The sequence below is a fragment of the Mya arenaria genome, chromosome 2, assembly GCF_026914265.1.
Source record: "Mya arenaria isolate MELC-2E11 chromosome 2, ASM2691426v1".
In the NCBI taxonomy this organism is placed as follows: domain Eukaryota; kingdom Metazoa; phylum Mollusca; class Bivalvia; order Myida; family Myidae; genus Mya; species Mya arenaria.
This window is the reverse complement of record NC_069123.1, coordinates 60,575,712-60,596,482: the sequence shown is the minus strand read 5'-3', so window position 1 is coordinate 60,596,482 and position 20,771 is coordinate 60,575,712. Positions and strand designations below refer to the sequence as shown.

The following is a 20,771-nucleotide window of genomic DNA, read 5'->3' as shown; positions in this document are numbered from 1 at the left end:
TAATATGAATGGAGCCCACATAACGATTTGTGTTGATATAGTCATAATAATAAATAATTAAGGAATGGATTCGAAAAACAATTCGTGACTGTTGAATCATTCACACAGTGGCGGAACTATCCATTGCAATATTCATGTGCTATTATTCTGAAGGATGGTATAGCTTAACCGCTAATGTGTAAACATTTACATTCGTATACATTTGTATACTAGTATGTGCAATACAAAATCGTGATGGACTACGAGCTAAGAAGATGATTCGAATTGGAATAAATAATCAAATGTGAACGTTTTTTTATTGGTTAAGAATTAATTAAGCATGTTGAACTTTCGGCTACATTATTTGAGGAACTGTCTATGTCTGGCAATGGTCGTGTTCATGATATTTATACTTTACTACCAGTTTATAAAGGTAACCGACTCACAATAGGCTGATTATCTGTTGATTACACTGATTGTTCATTCATATCGTTACAAAAAAATCAAAATTGTGCACTTTTGGTTTTAATGATGAAAGTTTGCATGATGACACAATTGCATGTAAATGTTAAAAAAGCTCAATAGTCAATACTAACCTATATTTCGTCCAAGATGGCGACCAAAATCAAAGATGGCCGCCATCACCCTTGTAAAAAGTATAATTGTCATAATAAATAAATTGTTATATTACCTCAGTAAAAACATTATTCCTGTTGATTCATGTACTTTTTTTTAAAAAAAAATACCAAAAAACAATATAAAATTCATATATGTTTTTTTACAGAATGATCTTTTTATGGCATGGCAGCCATCAATTTCAAACTTAAAATGTTCGATAATGTAATGGACCCAAATCCTGTTAACTGCTTAAAATTCATTTATATTTTCTAGATTTGTTTTATAAACATGTATTACATATGCAGTAAATATTCTTTTGAGACTCTATTTAGAAAATAACAATAAAACGATTCCAATAGCAACAAAAAGCTTCTTTCACCTCATGCTTATAATCATTATATGAAATGACCACACATAAGTCTGGAGTGACAATCAGGTCAAGAGTGATTGATTTAAGTAGTTTGTTGCAAGCAATGTTAAAATTCAACATGCTCGGCAAAGCATGTTGTATAGAAGTGATGGCATAAATTGCCAATGCAGGGTGTGGATCGATAAATCAAAGATGGCGTTGATAATGGCTGCCATGAAATTTCATTTCAGTGAAAATGTTATGATTAAATATGACAAATTACTTGACTTAGGTAAGAATGAATATGGCTATGGTACTTTAAGTTGACATACAACACTTTAAAAGGTCAGGTATATGGTCATTTCATGGTCAGGGTATGAAAAATTCCCCACATTTTTCCCATATCATTATCTTCTTTTTTAGTTCATTTATTTTTTTATTTTTGGTCAAAAAGCGTCGATTTGTAAATAGTATTTTCCTCTAATTAAAATAATATTAAGGGTGAAGTTTTTATACCTCAACTTATTTGCTTACACAAGGGTCTGTAGAAACTGGCATATATTCAGTTACTTTTAAATGTTTTTAAGATACCATGAAAACAACTTAGTGTTATTTAAATGAATGTTACCCAAGGTTATTACCAAATATGAGCAGTTTCCACGATGAATTTATTATATTGTTTGACTCTTTAAGTAAACTGTTACGTTTATATAACAATATTTACCCTCAGGGGCAAACTTACCCTCATGGGCATATACACCCCAGGTGCAAATATGTGCACATGGACGTTAATGTACACACGGGGTAAATTTACCTATGGTATTTCATGTCATAAAAGCATAACAATTGATTGCGGGGTATTTATTTTACACTTGCAGGCTTTACAGTAAACAAGGAAGGAATGAAAATTGTTATTGATACACTTTTGTATTCTGCTTAACAAGCCCATACAGTATTTGTATGAGTTTCCTGTAGTCCTTTCTATCTGGAGGTATCACTTTTAAAATTCATCCAGTTTTTTCTTACGATGTCTTCTTGTTCTAGTACCTAACAACTCCAAAACAACATCTTTCCTAGGTCGAATACGTATTTAGAAAGGCAAATCGTATTTACAGATCCACTGAGTGCCTCAACCCTCATAAGGGCGCAATTTCAAAGTGTCTATTGCATACACAACATGTCCCAACAGCCCTCTGTATCACTTTTGTGATTACAGTTAAGAAAAAATACATACATTCGTCCATATTTTGGCTACGATGCATCTACCCAAATATGCCATACAGCCACCATAGACTAACTGTTCTCAAACCCATCGTGTGTCAAAAAAACACCTTTGCCAGTCCATTTAGTGCCAAACTCACAATATATATATATATATATATATATATATATATATATATATATATATATATATATATATATATATATATATATATATATATATATATATATATATATATTTACCTATATATAAGTCTAAAGAAATCCTTTATAGTTTCGCAAGCCAATTAAGTGCCCAGTTAATCCAAATTCTGCAGCCAAAAAGGTTTAGCTAGTGTCAAACAAACAGTTAAGTCCATCCCTTGTCAAGTAAACACCAAGGCAGTATTCCGATCGGCATTTTTAACAACATAAAGCTTCTATACAAATCCGGCCAGCGTCTGACAATTCATTTAGTGGTGACAGTAAAGCATTTGATAAACTAGCATAAACAAACCTCTATTCTTAAGGCAGCTCAGTTCTCTATCGTTTTAATGTTGACTACAATAACATACATTCAGAGCCAAACGAACGCATATGTACCTCCAAGGTGTCAAATTCACCACATTTTTACAACAATGAAGCAGATTCAGAGCAAACCAACTTGTGCATTTCTAATGAGGCCTTTTCAGTGCCAAAAGACTACATGTGGCAACCATAAGCCCAATTTGGAGCAAAAAACATGCTCTGATTAAGCAAACTATGCATCGAATAGATCACTTGATGGCAGCCGTACAGCGATTATAGAGACAAAACAAAAATGTATACAGCTTCGATTTAGCTACTCAGTGCCAAGCAGACCACAATTTGACAACCGTGATGCCCATTTAATTAGAGTCAAACGATGCCTGTACATCTCTAATTAAGCCTTATATGTGAAAAAAAACATAGTTTAGGAACCATAAGCCCATTCCGAGCTACATATGTTCATTTCGAATAAAGCCTACTCATTTCTAAGAGCGGCACATTTGGACTTTTATTAAGCATAATCAGTGCCAAATTTATCGTTTGGCAACCATTAAGCCCATTCAGAGCCCAACACACCCATATGCAGCTTTATTGAGTCTAATGAATGTGAAATAGACTATATCTTGGTAAAGAACATACAGATCATTCAGAGCAAAACAAACACATAAGCATGTTCAGTGTCAGATAGACACTTTTTAGCAGCCATTAGCTCATTTAATGCAAATTTCGAGAGGTATAGAGCACCTAACTGGTCTATGTCTGCCAACAGCAAGTTTCATATAACAAACTGTTGTTCATATAACGCAAAGGTCTGTAGTTTCTGGAATGGCTGATCATTTTGTTTAATGCCGATGCGAAGCTGAGAAATCCAAGATGGCGTCCAAGATGGCCGCCAAAACACAAACATTTAGTGAGTATTCATATTTGCCTATTTCCATTACTACATTTGAGTTTTCAATGACAATTTTCAACTGATATGTTAGAAGTTATATAACGAATGCGATATACGTTTTTTTATATACTGTCTTTGTCATTTTTGTTTATTTATTTTGCTAAAATATGCTAAATTATGCGCAAAATAGGGATTGGGGTTAGCATTTTTATGTGCAGACTGAAAGAGGATAAACAAACATATGTATTTCTCAGTTTAAATGGAAGTACAGAGTATGGACATTCATGTATGTGGCATTTTAATTAAAATTAGTGAGATGTCCTGTTGCAGTAAGGTATATGATGTGGGTGGAGTAATTAAAACGAGTTTCAGCGGTACCTCATACTGCGCTTTTTCTACTATATATCTACTATTTTTAATTAGTTTTTAAGTATTCTCACACTTCATAGTTATACTTGACACATATTAAAACATTTAAATTCACTCTTTAATGATTCATAATTTGTTTGCCAAGGTGGCAACTACATTTTGAAGAATACTGGGGGGGGGGGGGTAAGTTTGCATAATTTCATGTGAGGTCAGACCCATCATAATATATTACATTTCAAAAAAGATTGAATATAATTCATAAAACTGTGTTGCTTCTTTAATTTATTTCTTTTTACAGAAGGCGCATGCTACATTTACCTTTGAGATTATCAGTAAACTACTTGCTGGTGATTACAATATATCTGAGCAGTTACGCGCCCCCCCCCCGACCACCCCTTGATATAATTAAGCCATGGAAAAATCTACTGTAAGGTTGTAAGTCAGTGTTCACATTTGATGCTATTGATATTATTGGAGACAAGTCATTTTTATGGTATGTATCATTTCATAGAATTGATAAAGTATGTTTCTTTATTGTTTGCTACACATTCAATATCTTTAAGAGACAGTTTGAGTACAGTTTGGAGTGTCAATTGAGTATGAAACAGAAATAAGCGATTTTAAAATGTACAATATATGAATTCAAATAATACGAATTTAAGCAAATAAAAAATAGGAAAGTAGTAAGGGTGAAAAACTAGGTATGTTTGTTTCTTTTGTCATACACCCCATGACCTCTTTTTTAAGAAACTTGAGTAGTAATCGGATACTCACTAGTAGCTGGATATACGAGTTATCCTTCTTGACGAAGTATTTTCTGTATAAAACTCGTTAAAATATATATCCAATATGTTCGAAAGATGGCGTCAAGCTATATCTATGTAAAATAAGAATGAATGAATATAATTTTCAGGGAATCCATCTAGAAGCTTTCTTGTGAACAGCATAGCCACATTGATGAGCCAAACACTTATGAAGAAATCGACCACCACCACACTTTACGCACAGAATAAAACTGATTCATATTCATATAACATATGGAGGTATATAATTCATGCATTATGTACATTTGTATAAACTCAAATACAGATTAGTAATTTATCAGTACATTAGTAACTTGTAGAATACCAATATTATAACAAAATTCATACATGTTGAGAGAAAAACAATGTTTTCATATATATAGAAAATTTGATGTACTCAATATTATGTAAAAAATCATATACTGTTGCCTGTTGGACAACTTAATAAATGTCAACTCATTTTGTAAAGAGATCGTAATGTTTGTTATAAAGAAGCAAAAACACTCTTACTCAAACTCCCTGAGGAGCATCCATACATGTATAAGAGAACATGTTGCATATCATTCTCAATCTAAACATATTTACTTTCAGAACCATCGGCTGGAATAACGCTGGGTTTAGAATATGGCCAACAAGGAAAATATTGGAACACATTTAAAAACAAGATCTTGCAGCGATAACTTTGAATGGAAAGAACATTGTTTTATTTGTGGATGTAAATGTGACCCTAACTGTAAATCGTCATCACAAGGTTATTCGCGAAGTTGGTCATATGTTGAAAGTTCTATTTCTACAGACCATAATTCCATATATCACAAGGTGTTAAAAACTGCTCTACAGATCACTGATTAAACAATTATCGATCGGTTAAGTGCTGTTGCAAATGGTGATCTTGTGCAGTTGAAGCCCGCTTTCACAGGATAAAAGGCTGTCTTGCGACGTACTACACTTGCACGCACTGATGGCCGTACTCCACCCAAAACTGTATTCAATGAATCTGACAAATATAGTGAAATATATAAAAAGGCAGCAGAGATGCTAAAAGAAGAGTACCAGTACTCGATTGTAGTCCAAAATAAAGTGTATTACTTGTCTACGTTAAGAGAACGATTCATCCAAGTAGCAACAGATGAGGGGTGTACAACTGCACATAGTTATAATAGAGCTTATTTGAAGAAGCTGCTTGGGGCTATATGGCCTGAGATAGCATTTGTCCACCAGCATGGCAAATCCGATTTAGTGTGTTCGTCTAATAAAACGATAGGTGAGGCCATTAGAGAAGCGAAACAGTTCGAACAAATCATTCAACATGACAACGAATGCTCTTATTAGAACACCACAGAATCAGAATCACAGACAGACGAAATTATTGTGCATAAAGCGATTGGAATTATACGAAGAAGAGTAATAGACTATAATTCTACAGTCGATATGGATTATCATTCTGAATACTATTCACCTGATGAAATGAACATGTCTGCCCAAGCAGATTTTTGCTTTATAAAGGTGTATGTTGGCTATCAGACAGGAAATGTTTCAATGCCGCATCGGAAACCACAAACAGAAAATGTATAACACTCGGTTGTGACATTACTACTCTAGTTACGTCAACCCCATCACCGAAGCATCTTGCTAGGAGTTCATCTCTACCACGAATTCAACAGCCGCCACTTTATTGAAGACATGTCAGCCCTTGGGCTGCTCATCAAGCAATTGCCGCACAGAAAGTTACACCATCTGGAGGAATTGTACCGGATAACATTGCTTCCAAACAGGGGGGGGGGTAAAATTGTGGTCGCAGTGGCAGATAATTTGGACCATAATGAGAGGACGGTTGATGAGAAAAGGACTACTCATGCAATGACCAGTATTCTAGTGTCCAGTACAAGTGTTGAAAACAGAATCAGTCAACGATTAGGAAAATCATCCAGAAGGACATTCGACAAAAAGTGCCTACCAGGTGGTAGTTTATGCTGCCTCACTGCTTACAAGAAACCGAGTCAAAGACCAACTCCCGTTTTCGAAAGCTCTGTAACACTAGACGAAATAAATCCAGTAGAGCCCAATGCTGTAAAAAGTGCGAGACTGAAGAAGTTGCTATACACATTTGGACGGACATCCGTCTTTTGTGATGACTTAGCTGAAGATAAAAAAAGTTCTAAACTGGAGTGTTTTTTTCGCAAAGTCAATTGGGCAAGACAATCAAACGATCTCGACTATCGCCTACAACCCAATCATCATGGCCAAACCAACATATTACAGCACTGTGTACACAGCACTTCTTCGGGCCAAAGAGGTTATGCATGAGTTAGGACAGAGTCATATTCCTGTAATTGTTGACATGGGACTGCTGTCAAAAGCTTGTGAAATTGGATGGCGTCAAGACATTTCTCTGAAAGGTGTTATTCCCGTCGAAGGTGGGATGCACCTTCTCATGTCTATTTTAGCTGGAATCGGCTACTTGTACGGGGAAGCAGGTCTGAAGCATCTTTTAACCGATGCTGGCACATATGCCCAAGCTACAGCAGCCAACATCATGACTGGGAAAGATTTCGACCGGCATTGACAGCCTCCAAGTTGATTGACGAAGTGTTATACAGCCGTCTGCTCATTAACTTTGAAAGCTGGTGTATAAACAACAACAAACATCTACATCATGACGTTACATCGGTCTTGTCAACACTCAGATGTATGAATGATGATTCTTATCCAGAGCCTGAAATAGAAAGTTTTTGCGAAGCTATTGCGACTCATGTGGTGCCTCTGCTCGACGAATTCAGAGAGGAAGGTCGGAAAGTATCCCCAACGGGTATTGGACAATTATTTATCAAGAGTATCAACACCCATTAAACTTATCCTGGCTTCTACAAGGTCTCCAAGTTGGAAAGTACATCAACATGCCAAATTACAGCTTATTCCTTTACTGTTTGCCTCCAATCCTACAATTTATGCTTAGTATATGGCAATTCAAATTCTGACTATGAACAGGCTACCGACGGAAGTCGAAGAGGGATTTCTTGCAGGTCTTTACACAACCAAACAGGCACCCGGGAAGTTTAACAATGTCTGGTTAGACAACAAGCTCGAGGTAACTCAAAATAAAGCTCTTAAGGGGTCCGGTGGAATCATCGGACTGACACTAAGAGAAAATGCCCTTCCACGTTGCTTTCTGGGACGACCTCTAGCATCCCGATATTCCACGGTATTTCATGAAAGCATAGACAGCCGAAACGTCGAGGACAACACCAAACACCATAATGACACGAAAGCAAAACGAGACAACTATGACAAAACTGTAACAAAAATGGCTAACCTTTTTGACAACAATGTCATCGACCCTTTCGATCTAACCAACGCGCCTGAAAAGCTTGTTAATTTTGCGATAGGTGTTCATGCTACAGAGGAAGTTCAGCAATCGATGACAACATGTTTAGAAAGAGGATATCAGATGTTCGGAACATTTGTGTCTGAAAGGCTAATTGCAAAAGGTGACGGCTCAGATCCACCTGAGAAAAACGTGTTTGCTCCAATGCAAAGAAGTTATGTAAAAACCATGTCAGACATGAAGCAGAAAAAACAAAGAAACAAAAGGCAGAAATCATTAATGGGGCAGCAATGTTTCAAAGATTATTGGCAATAAATGCATACAAGAAGGTGCCGTCTGAACGTACCATTGAGTATGTTCAGTGATGGAGGAAATATGATCAAAACAAAGAAGTCAGACTTCATGACCAAGTTGGAGGAACTGTTGCCAAACACACGAGAAATGACAGACAACCCAGAAGTAGTCATATTTGATGGTATGGCTATTGTACAGACATTACCTATGAACAGTGAGAAATGGACATTCACTGACATGGGAGCTAGGTTTCAACAATATACCCTCAGCAAAGCCCGTGAAATATCACCCAAAGTAACGAAAATCCATATAATTTTCGATAAATATAGCATAAATGGCTTGAAAACGGAAACACGAAAATACAGAGGTGATTGTAGCCAAAGTGGTTGTAGAAATGTTGATGTCCGGGGTGAGCTTAGAGTACCGAAGGACTGGAAAATGTTTTTGAGTAACGGGCAGAATAAGGAGAGACTGATCCAGTTTTACAGTGGATACATGGCCGAACATGCATGTACTAAATTAAAAGCCCAGGAAGTCCTCTTGATCAATGGTGGTAAAAGCACACCATGCGTTATTGTCACCACAAATGGGTGTTGCAATCAACCCATACTCGATACTAACCAAGAGGAAGCAGACACTGTAATGATACTTCATGCCAAGTATGAGGCGGATAAAGGGTCAACTTGTATAGCAATCCACTCTCCAGACACAGATGTTCTTGTGCTCTTGCTGCATCATTATCGATATATAGGCGCTGCTCATCTGTATATGTCAACTGGAAGGGTTACTCTACACACGGATGGTAGACGATTTATTCCAGTCCACCAGTTGATCGACAAACTGCCTAAATACCAATTAAATATTATGCTGTCAGTTTTCTGCATCACAGTATGTGATACTACCAGCGGATTTTCGGAAAGGGAAAGCGAAGAGCATTCAAATTGCTGACGGAGCGCGCGTCGAACTACCAACCTCTCTTCAACTTGGGCGACGAATTACTGCTTTCCGACCTTCAAAGAACAGCATGCACTAGGTTTGTAATCAGTTTGTACGGGGGAAGTGACGTGCAACAAACTCTTCACCATTTACGATGCATCAAAGCCAAGTCCTCTGTTCATCCCAGGAACATTCCCCCAACCGCAGACAGCCTCAATCTTCATCTGCAAAGATGTGTGATCCAGTTGTGGATATGGAGACACGCCATTACAGCACAACACGATCTTCCTCCATTTACCGACTTTGGATATGAAATAGACGAAGATGGGTTGACACCAAAAACGATGAGTCAGCCAGCCGCTGCACCGGAACTCTTGAACGACCTCGTTTGCAGATGCGAAATATGTAGCGAAACATGTGTTTGCTTTGCAAACAGACAACCATGCACAGTGGCATGTTCTTGCACAGAAAACACTAACACAGACGACATGATGTGCACGAACGTTAACACACTTGAATCCGTCTTGGTCAAGGACACCGAAAGCTCTGACGATGAATAAAAAGAATGCCACTACTTGTTTCCAGTGTAATATAACTATAAATAGCACGCGTTATTTATAACACAACGTACTGCAGTTAGTACTAAATTACTTTAAAACGTGAATTTTACTCATATACTGCCATGTGATAAATTAAATCTGACTTTCGATGTCATTTCATACACATTTATACAACATTTGTTCAGGAAAACATTATACATGCAGACCAATATTCTGTATTGTCATTTAAACAGAAAAACACAGATGTTTGTTTCAGTCTACATATAAAAATGCTAACCCCAACCCATTTTTAAGCATAAAATTAAGCATATTTTAGCTAAATAATTAAACAAAAATGACAAAAATAGTAATTAAATACACTTATCTTGCATTGGTTATATACTTACTAACATATCAGTAGATATATGTCATTGAAAACTCAAATGTAGTAATGGAAATAGGCAAATACGAATAATCACTAAATGTTTTTTATTTGGCGGCCATCTTGGACGCCATCTTGGATTTCTCAGCTCTGCATCGGTCTTGAGCCAAAAGATTAACTATTTCAGAAACTAAATACCATTGCGAACATTTTGGTATATAAAACTCCATGTTGGCAGACATAGACCAGTTACTCCTGTATAGTCATGTAATGTGATCTGATTTGCAGCACTATAAAGCCGCCAAACAAGTTAATGTACCTTTTAGACCACGTGGGGAGCAACTTTTTAGCTAATTTAGAGTCCTTACCCAAACCATAACACTAGAAGTTTACTAAATTATGCTAACGACTTCACAAAAGTAGACTGATTTAAATAGAAAAAAAATCAATTTACATTTAAGTCATCACAAAATGGATACACACAAATTGCATTAGCATCAAAAGCAAGAAAATTATACAGGAACAATCAAATGTTGTGGCATTTTCGTTCCATGACCTTGAAATGGCCTTGACCTTTTCCATCAGATAGTCAATGCAGCACTTTAATTTAAGATATATTAGGAACAAGAGCAATATACATTGAACTAAACAGTATCTTTTTCAATGTCTGCCATATTTAGAGATAATAATATTCAGTAAGATATTCATGGCGGTCATCTTGTCCTCATCATACATAGGTAAAATGAAATTCAGTTAAAAAAGTCACAAAAAGCACCACAATTATATATTAACATAATTATGGTAATGGCGGCCATCTTGAAATTTGAAGCCATTTTGGATGAATCCAGAGTGAGTTCTGAGCTTTTACTAAATCATATTTTCTGCAAGTGTACAGATTCACAATTTTAACCCAATGTGCACATATTTTAAAAATATCAACCGACTATGACAGTAATGCTACGTGTTGATGCCGGGTGACCCCATTCAATTTCAGTATCGTTTGAGAGAATTACTTGCTGATTGAAAAGACCAAAAGCATATTATAAAAACAGTTATTAGGGTTTGTGTATTTAATCTTAAAATACTTCAACTTATATCGGACGATCAAATACCTGCTTTCTTTCAAGACCAATATCAGTAAAGCTATATTATTTGTAAACATAAATCTTTTCAAATGATACAAGAAGCATATGAGACCACCTGGCATCCAAAGATCACACATTTGAGTAGAATGTGCGTTTGTCTTTTTCTTGAAAAACGCAGGGAAGATAAACGTCAAGTTTGTTCTACGATTGCTGAATAGAGTTTTATTGTAGCTTATTTAGGCCATTTTTCACCTGGTAATTAGAATTAATGATATGTTTTCAATAAATGAACTACAAATACAGTATAAGGTCGCCATTTCATACGCTCCAGAACTACAAATACAGTATTAAGGCGCAATTTCATACGCGCCAGAATTACAAATACAGTATTAGGGCGCCATTTCATACGCGCCAGAACTACAAATACAGTATTAGGTCGCCATTTCATACGCGCCAGAACTACAAATACAGTATTAGGCCACCATTTCATACGCACTTGAACTACAAATACAGTATTAGGTCGCCATTTCATAAGCGCCAGAACTACAAATACAGTATTAGGCCACCATTTCATAAGCGCCAGAACTACAAACACAGTATTAGGGCGCCATTTCATTCGCGCCAGAACTACAATTACAGTATTAGGGCACAATTTCATACGCGCCAGAACTACAAATACAGTATTAGGTCGCCATTTTATACGCGCCAGAACTACAAATACAGTATTAGGTCGCCATTTCATAAGCGCCAGAACTACAAATACAGTATTAGGCCACCATTTCATACGCACCTGAACTACAAATACAGTATTAGGTCGCCATTTCATACGCGCCAGAACTACAAATACAGTATTAAGCCACCATGTCATACGTGCCAGAACTACAAATACAGTATAAGGGCGCCATTTCATACGCGCCAGAACTACAAATACAGTATTAGGGCACAATTTCATACGCGCCAGAACTACAAATACAGTATTAGGGCGCCATTTCATACGCGCCAGAACTACAAATACAGTATTAGGGCGCCATTTCATACGCGCCAGAACTACAAATACAGCATTAGGGCGCTATTCGTAAATTGAAATTCTCTTAGTAGGACAGTTTCATTATTTTGCTACATATTTGTTTGGCGAAAGGAACATTAGAAGGGTATGGCAGAAATCTGCCACCATATCAGCCGTAAACTATTTTCTATAAATTTCCTTGTATGGTGTATCGATTGTCATTTGTCGGATGCATTACGTCTGATATACAGAGTTATTGTATGCACATGATGCATATATTGTCCTTTCACGCCCTAGACGAATCTTTTTGTTCAGTATCATGAAACAGATGCTCTTTTCTTTCCTGGTACGAGCTTAGTCATCGTGGTTCAAGTGTCATTTATGAGTGTGTACTTGATGGATTGTTGGGATAATACAAATAGTATCATTTATGTCGGATGTTCTGAACAATTTAGAGGACTAATAACAGGCACTTACTATAACTCACAGCATGGGTATCCATTAATTTGTTCTGCAAACATTGTTCGATGTTCATAAAGTGACAACTGGCGTATCCGTCTTGAAGTGTACCAGCCCATACAAAGGAATAAATTACAACTCGTCGCCATTTCATAACGGACTGTGCTGTGATACATTTCAAACTTTTGAAACGATAAAGAAGACAATGTTTCTATAGTCTAGAATAAAGTGAATAATGGTCGATTCAAGTTGGAAATGTTAATATGCTTCAAATCGTGTTGAGAACGATGATACATGACTGATTTTTGGTGACTATACTATATACAAGGAACAACAAAAACAGTATAAGGGCGCCATTCCATACGCGCCAGAACTACAATTACAATTACAAGGGTATGGCAGAAATATGTCACCATATCAGCCGTAAACTAGTTTCTATAAATTTCCTTATACAGTGTATCGATTGTGATTTGTCGGATGCATAATGTCTGATATACAGATTTAGTGTATGCATATATTGCTCTTTCAAGTCTTAGACGATTTTTTTGTTCATTAATATGAAACAGATGCTTTGTTCGATGTTTATAAAGTATACACAACTGGCGTATCCGTCTCGAAGCGTATTAGCTCATACAAAGGAATAAATTTCAACTCGTCGCCATTTCATAACGGACTGTGGCAGTGCTGTGATACATTTCCAACTTTTGAAACGAAAAGAAAAGAAAACTATTTCTATAGTCTAGCCAAGTGAATGATGGTTGATTCAAGTTGGAAACGTTAATGTGCTTCAAGCAAATCGTGTTGAGAACGGTGATACATGATTATGAGACTGTGTTGTAAAGGCTGAACTTTGGTGACTATATTATATATAAGGTTTTGTGCATTAATTGCGAAAACCGTGTTGAACGTCAAGTATTTAAGTTCAAATTAGATATACATGTATATCAGCTGCTTGCACACATAATGGCGATCGCACGGAGAAGTTTGCTTCTTCAGTGGTGTATCGTAGGGATTTCCGTGCCTATCTTATTTGTAACTTACAAGGTAATTGTGTATATTTCAACACATAGACAGTAGTGGTTTGACACGTCTTTCATCAATCAATTGAGTAAAAGGAAGATTTTGGCTTTAAATCGAATGAAAAAAACGTGGAAATACCAATGACAACACCAAGTGATAAAAGGGTGTATTCAAACATTATACCATTTTATGAACGTTGTAATGATCTGTTTTCTATAATAGTAAGAACGCTATTTACAACAATAGTTTATCTTATTTTAGTCTTAGATCTGGACTTAACATGGTCTTAGTTCTTTAGAAGTGTTTTTGTTGAATTCAGGTAACAATGTTCCCGATGGTCGTTACTGAAGCTGAACCGGAAATACAGTGCCTTCCTGCGGACTTCCGGGACACGCAGTTCATTGTCGGTATTCATCGGAACGCATCGGTTCTTATTCCGGAGGATTTATTATTGAAAACCCTCAGTAGAGAAGACCTTTCAGCCCTTTACCACAGGTAAGCCCGTTGAGACCAGTTGCCAAATCAACCAACCAAAGCATCTTTAAAACTGGCCCTTGGAAAAAAGGAACAATAATTACTGTTGTTATCTTGGCATTACACAGTTATCCATGGGTCGGCCAACTGTAGTGAAGATTCTTGAGCGGGGAACAATATGAAAATGTTGACAACAGCCTCAGATGAATTCAATATCAATGGGTTTTAATGGTACGGTTTGATAAGCTGCTTTAAAGTCTATCAGATTAGTTTTGCATCCAGCCATCAACATGTAACATTGTGAATAATTTCCGTTTGAAGATATTTGGAGAACGTGCAGTACATGTGTCGCCGGAAGGTCCGCCTGGGTAACTATGAAGATGGAGGCTGGGACATCTGTGACGACGCACACTTCCGGCCACCTAAGCCCTGCATCATCTACTCGTTCGGGTACGGATTAATATTAAACTAATTTAAGGTACCCGTCATACAATTAAGTTTATCATAATATATAAAAGCATTATAATAATATTGACCTTTAAAGTGATATCTAAATAATACAAGGTCACCGTGCATATTCAATCTGTGATTGTAGATCGGATGCCTGAATACCATTTGCGACAGGCACGAATTACTTATACCTAGTAAAAGTCAGAACGTCATGCATCATGGTGGATACACATATAGACATTTCAACATTTCAGAATAAACAACGACTTCAGCTTTGACGATGCGGCAGTAAAACACTTTGGCTGCAGTGTGCATTCATTCGACCCAAGGTAATCTTTCGATTTTATGCTTTGAGTTTCCAATTTATGCACCAGGCAGTTGTAACTACGCCCCCCCCCCCCCCCCCAGGTCCGGGAGTATACCGGGGAAATGGACCGTGTTTTAACCTTTCAGGTGGCCTCGCAGTACCGGGTGAATGCGGTGGTTTTGTCTTTGCGGAAAATTAGCAGGGAATGGGCCTTACCTAAGGTCCCTTTGGTGCGGGGGCATTTGGCGGGGATTTTATCATAAGTTCGTCCCTGCAGAGCGGGGACTTTACCCGGAGTTAGCTGGACCGAAAGTCAAAGTCCCCGCTATTCTCTGGGCCTGGGGGGCGTTGTTACAACTGACTGGTGCATAATAAACACAATTCAGTACAAAAGAAGTACATGTATCGATTAAATGAGGATTTTTATTAAAGCAATGCCTTTCATAATCACTAATAAGATAAGTTAAATAAGACAATTTTTATTTAAAGTCGGTTATGATAAACAAAAATAACACTTGCGGTTATTTATTTTCCGACATAATAGATTATCCAATATAAACAGACAAACAAAAGACCTGCAATGCATTCAAGATCATAATATTACATGTTATAATATTAATACATAGGTTTCAATAATGCACCAGCCAATTGTAAACGTCCGGGAATAGCATAGATAGAAAATGGGTATAAAAACTGTTTACAAGAACAGCGGACACCCTTGTTAAATAAAGGCTCGCGAATGTTCATTTACGGTATAGACCTTTATTTTAGCATGCACATGGACGATCACCAGCGGTCGGACAAGAACTACTTCCACTCCCTCGGCATCTCGGACAAGGATGAGGCGATCAAGGCCAACACAGACGAGTGGCAACTCTTTACATACAACACCATACGGCAAAAACTCCAACATGCCAATGTACGGACTTCACACATTTACTTGTGTTTTGGTTTCTGTAAAATATAGTTATTTTATATAACGCTTAGACTCATTACACAGTTAAAACATCTGCAATATGAACCATATAATATGTATGTGGCCTAACTGTTTTGAAATAACAAGAGACGACGCGTAAGTCTTATTTTAGTTAGGTAAGCACTATTGTATTGTTGTAAGTATTCCTTAAGCCGACTTCAAGTCTTGTTGCATGTGTTTACGACTGAAGTTAACAATTCCTACTAGTGCTCTCACATGCGTTTATAACTGAGAACAAAAAGGATCCCCATACCATAATGATCAGGGAATAATTATCTATATGGATCAATACCACGGTCAGCAGTAGTACTGAAATTACCAAATGTCTCGGTGCATGCGTTTGTAATTGCAATTAAAAAAGTATTCTGTTTTTCTGCGCACGCTACTCAGTTTCAAAGTGCCTTGTTTCATGCGTTGGTTACAGACTGCTCAGGGTCTTGCATTTTGTGCCTGCAACGAGGGCATTTTAGTTTCCGTTTTTTGTTTCAAGGGTTTTGGTGGTTTGGAAAACAAGCTTGAAGTAACAAACGCATGGTTCTGTGCACAGTTTCAAAAACTTGGTGGAGCCTTTGCATGTAGCAATTATTTCTGAATGATACTGCAGCAGATGATGGTTTGCCTGTTTTAACTAAATATGTGTTGGATCACTGTGAACTAATTTTCAAATTGAACGAACCGACGAAACTGCCACCGGAGGGAGTCTCAATAGGTTGAAAGACGGTTTTCGTTTTAACAAAAGCTGTATCTGGTTTTATTTTATTTGAAACGATAAAAACAAATACACATTTCGTGAAACCGATTTAAATCCCAAATAAGTTTATACCATCAAAATTGAACGCACTAAGTGTCAACGTGTCTTGTTTTATACCTTCATTACAAAAGTTGTTTCAAAGTGTCTTTTTTTTCATGCGTTACTGAAGTTTAAAGTATCTATTTCAAGCGTTACTGAGGTTTCAAAGTGTCCATTCTATGCGTTTTTAAAGTTTTAAAGTGTCTATTATATGCGTAACTGAAGTTTAAAGTGTCTATTTCATGCGTTACTGAGGTTTCAAAGTGTCTATTCTATACGTTACTGAAGTTTAAAGTGTCTATTTCATGCGTTACTGAAGTTTCAAAGTGTCTATTATATGCGTTACTGAAGTTTCAAAGTGTCTATTATATGCGTTACTGACGTTTAAACGTGTCTATTCTATGCGTTACTGAAGTTTCAACGTGTCTTTTTCATTCGTTACTGAAGTTTCAAAATGTCTTTTTCATTCGTTACTGAAGTTTCAAAGTGTCTTTTTCATTCGTAACTGAAGTTTCAAAGTGTCTTTTTCATGCGTTACTAAAGTTTAAAGTGTCTATTTCATGTGTTACTGAAGTTTCAACGTGTCTTTTTCATTCATAACTGAAGTTTCAAAGTGTCTTTTTCATGCGTTACTAAAGTTAAAAGTGTCTATTTCATGCGTTACTGAAGTTTCAACGTGTCTTTTTTATTCGTTACTGACGTTTAAAAGTGTCTATTGTATGCGTTACTGAAGTTTGAAAGTGTCTTTTTATGCGTTACTGAAGTTTTAAAGTGGCTTTTTCATTCGTTACTGAAGTTTCAAAGTGTCTTTTTCATTCGTTACTGAAGTTTCAAAGTGTCTTTTTCATTCGTTACTGAAGTTTCAAAGTGTCTTTTTCATTCGTTACTGAAGTTTTAAAGTGTCTTTTGCATGCGTTTGCTACTGTAGTCGGAAAATGTCTTGTTCCATGCGATTAATGTTTAACTTCAACTCACTTTAAATGATTACACAACCATTTGTGGTTTTCCAGAAAACAATATCTATATTGAAAATGGACGTGGAATTATACGAATGGAGAGTTCTTGTCGACATCGTAAAGACAGCCAACATGACGGGAACCAATAACCTGGCAATAGAGTTCCATTTAGCGGTTTGTTGTTTTCAGAGATACAAAGTATTTTTAGAGCGCTTAGATAAAGAAGGGTTGAACCAATAAGAGTGCAAGGTACTTTCTTATAAATAATAAGTAAAGAAAAGTTATTTTAAGGTATGCACGTTCACGATATAGAGAATATTTGTTTATTTCAGTGTAAGATCGTATTTTATTTCACGAGTGGTATAAATATTATTTTATGCCGACATAAAATGTTTTATGGATCTGCGGGTTGAACTGAATCACCCCTTGCTAAATGTGCGGGTTTAACCGGTTACATCTAAAGCGTGGCTTATCAGCTTTCCACGCCGTGACCAGTGGTCACGTGGTTTGTGCTTGGCTTATCAGCGTTCCAAGCCGTGACCAGTGATCGCGTGGTGGGTGTCAGCCTATCGCTAGCCTCCCGCATCAGCCATTCTAGAAAAATCTTCTGAGATACGTGCTTGCATATTTTGAGCAAAATATTTTGCATAGCCCAATGTGCTAGTCGTGAATAATATCTTACGAGGATGTCAAACTCGTATTTATTATTTAGTTTTGACATTGAATAAATGTCCTTTTCACTGACTGTGGTTTATTATTCACGTCTCCCACTTAGTTGAACTTGTCATGGCCAGCCCCTCCTTATTCAGTAGCAATACATAAAACACATATTTTCACGTGTGGCGAAGCCACGAGTGAAAATATAGTTTTTCATACGGTCACGAGTGCAAGGTACATAGTTTTTAAAACTAAGTAAAGTTATTTAAAGGTATGGACGTACACGATATCCAGTCATTGAGACTATGTCTGTTACAGCAAGCGAAAGTTTTTCAAGAATTATTCTCTTTACCACGTACGGTCGAAAAAAAACGAAAATTTTACAGAAATATTGCCAAATTAGCATGATTTACCAATAAAAGTATATAAATGATAGTAGAAACATATGCTTAGTCATAAGCTTTCTTGTTAAAAACGTGCATTCTGTACTCCTTCCAGCTGGATGGCACAGAAGTAGAATGGGAGCAGTACTACAGGGCCTTGACCGTCCTGAGAAACCTCTACCATCTAGGATACCGCATATTCTGGACCCATCAGAATCCTAACTGTGCATTTGTGTCGGCATGTAAAATGGAACAGCGGTCAAACTGCCACGAGATCAGCTTTGTTAAAGTGACTGATCCATTTTGACCATCCCTGTGTACTGCAGATTGAATAAGTTATTCATGGTATGATTTATTAGGCATAATGTTATATTAAGCTTGGAACCAAGACTATCAGTGATCGTCTTGAAGAAGACACACACAGAGGGGACATGTTCTGACGTTGGTGTTGTTTCGATTCCGCTGTACTTTGAATGTTACAAATCCGCTTTATATATTAAATAGGATTTTTGGCCTATAAATTTTATTGATGCGCTTGTTTGTTTTGTTTTATAGTTAAATACACTTGAACATTTACCAATGGGGTGGTTATAGTGTTTACTCTTCCCGTTGTCCAAGCACATGTTACGTGTTTATGACTGTTACGCAAGATTAACTGACAACTTTTAATTTCAACATTGTTTACCAAGATCGTTTGGAATGTAATAAAATCACAAGTCCATTTAACAAATATTGACATTATCCCTTTGTCGTTGCTTTTGTTGACAATACTCGAATATATTGATTAAATGAGCAATGGCTTCGATAGTTTAAACAATTGCTAGCCAGGATAGCGCTGGTGAAGAAAGAAAGGTCAACATTTGCTCATCTTCACTGCCCACCGCCCAGACGAGCATCCGGCATTTATGTACGTGTTACTCACCGGCTTTGGACAACTAAAAAAATTATATTAGAAAAACAATATCTAGATGTAGTTGAATCTAAAATATATAAAAAGTAAGATCATTTAAATGCTCAATTCCTCTTTTTATTTCTTGTAATCATATGCTTATTTATTTTTATTTCTGTTTCATGAATAATTCCTTTCATAGAAAATGAAATATGAAGTTTTGTGGTTTAATAAGCTCCAGATAGATTCGTGTAACATGTGAAGGTAGTTTAAATTCAACCAGTCCCACAGTGTAACTGTTCAATCCATTTCTTCTGTTATTTTTTAATAATCTAGTTTCATCTGCATGGTGACCTAGATTCATCAAAATAAACTTTGTTTCCCCTATGATATTTCGAGCATGTATTTTTCATCATGGATTTGTGTACAATATACTTTCTGTTTATTTCATATATTTTTTGAAAAGATAACAAGTATTTAATATAATTAAATTAATTTGAGAGAGATACATTTCAGCCTTGTATGGGAATAACTTGGATTTAATGAGTACTCATCTCATATAACAGAACAGAACAGAACAGAACAATTATTAACCAAAAGATTGTAGCAAACCAAAAGATTAGAGACCCATGTTGCCGAAAATTATACAAAATGGCGACAAATACAGACATTCATATACTTTTTTATAGATCGAACCCGTGTGATGTTAAGTTATTTTAACTTCATATAATCATGATAACGATAATAGGATTAAGAATATAAGAAGAGAAAAAAAATAAAAGAAGAAATTCGACGCCTGCGGCGTCGGAAGCGATGATGATGATGATGATGATTATGATGATAATGATGATAATGATGATAATGATGATGACTTTGAGCACGTCACGCCATAGCAACATGTCGTGCGGATTGAGGGAGGGATGTATCCTGCTCTAAGGCCCTCCCTCCTCCAAATTGTCAAAGTCGTCGACAGAAGTTTTAATGTAATATGGTAAAAAAACAACCATGAATAATCCAATGCATCAGAATGCTCAATTTATCCTTAAAACCGTTCAATTAACAATCTGAACATTGTTCCCATGTTGCTAGAGACAAAACGCATATG

At 36.5% G+C, this 20,771-nt stretch overlaps 1 protein-coding gene across 2 annotated transcripts; it reads left to right on the top strand.

Moving 5' to 3' along the window:
* The first annotated feature begins 12,659 nt into the window (after window positions 1–12,659).
* LOC128203654 (probable methyltransferase-like protein 24) lies at window positions 12,660–19,353 on the top strand. Of its 2 annotated transcripts, none has more exons than XM_052905167.1 (7): window positions 12,660–13,157; window positions 14,104–14,279; window positions 14,580–14,708; window positions 14,963–15,037; window positions 15,787–15,934; window positions 17,792–17,911; window positions 18,893–19,353. In XM_052905167.1, the coding sequence occupies exons 2-7, from the start codon at window positions 14,110–14,112 to the stop codon at window positions 19,082–19,084; spliced, it is 834 nt and encodes a 277-aa protein (XP_052761127.1). In that variant the 5' UTR covers window positions 12,660–13,157; window positions 14,104–14,109; the 3' UTR covers window positions 19,085–19,353. The 2 variants fall into 2 exon arrangements, with proteins under 2 accessions (XP_052761127.1, XP_052761118.1); XM_052905158.1 differs by having other exon boundaries at window positions 12,663–13,808.
* Window positions 19,354–20,771: the final 1,418 nt, after the last annotated feature.

Bases quoted from the DNA above. Each gene is read 5' to 3' on its own strand.
- LOC128203654 (XM_052905158.1), top strand. From the start codon at position 13,728: ATGGCGATCGCACGGAGAAGTTTGCTTCTTCAGTGGTGTATCGTAGGG. The intron at 14,280-14,579 runs GTAAGCCCGTTG...TTCCGTTTGAAG, and splicing joins CTTTCAGCCCTTTACCACAG to ATATTTGGAGAACGTGCAGT. The intron at 17,912-18,892 runs GTTTGTTGTTTT...TACTCCTTCCAG, and splicing joins CAATAGAGTTCCATTTAGCG to CTGGATGGCACAGAAGTAGA.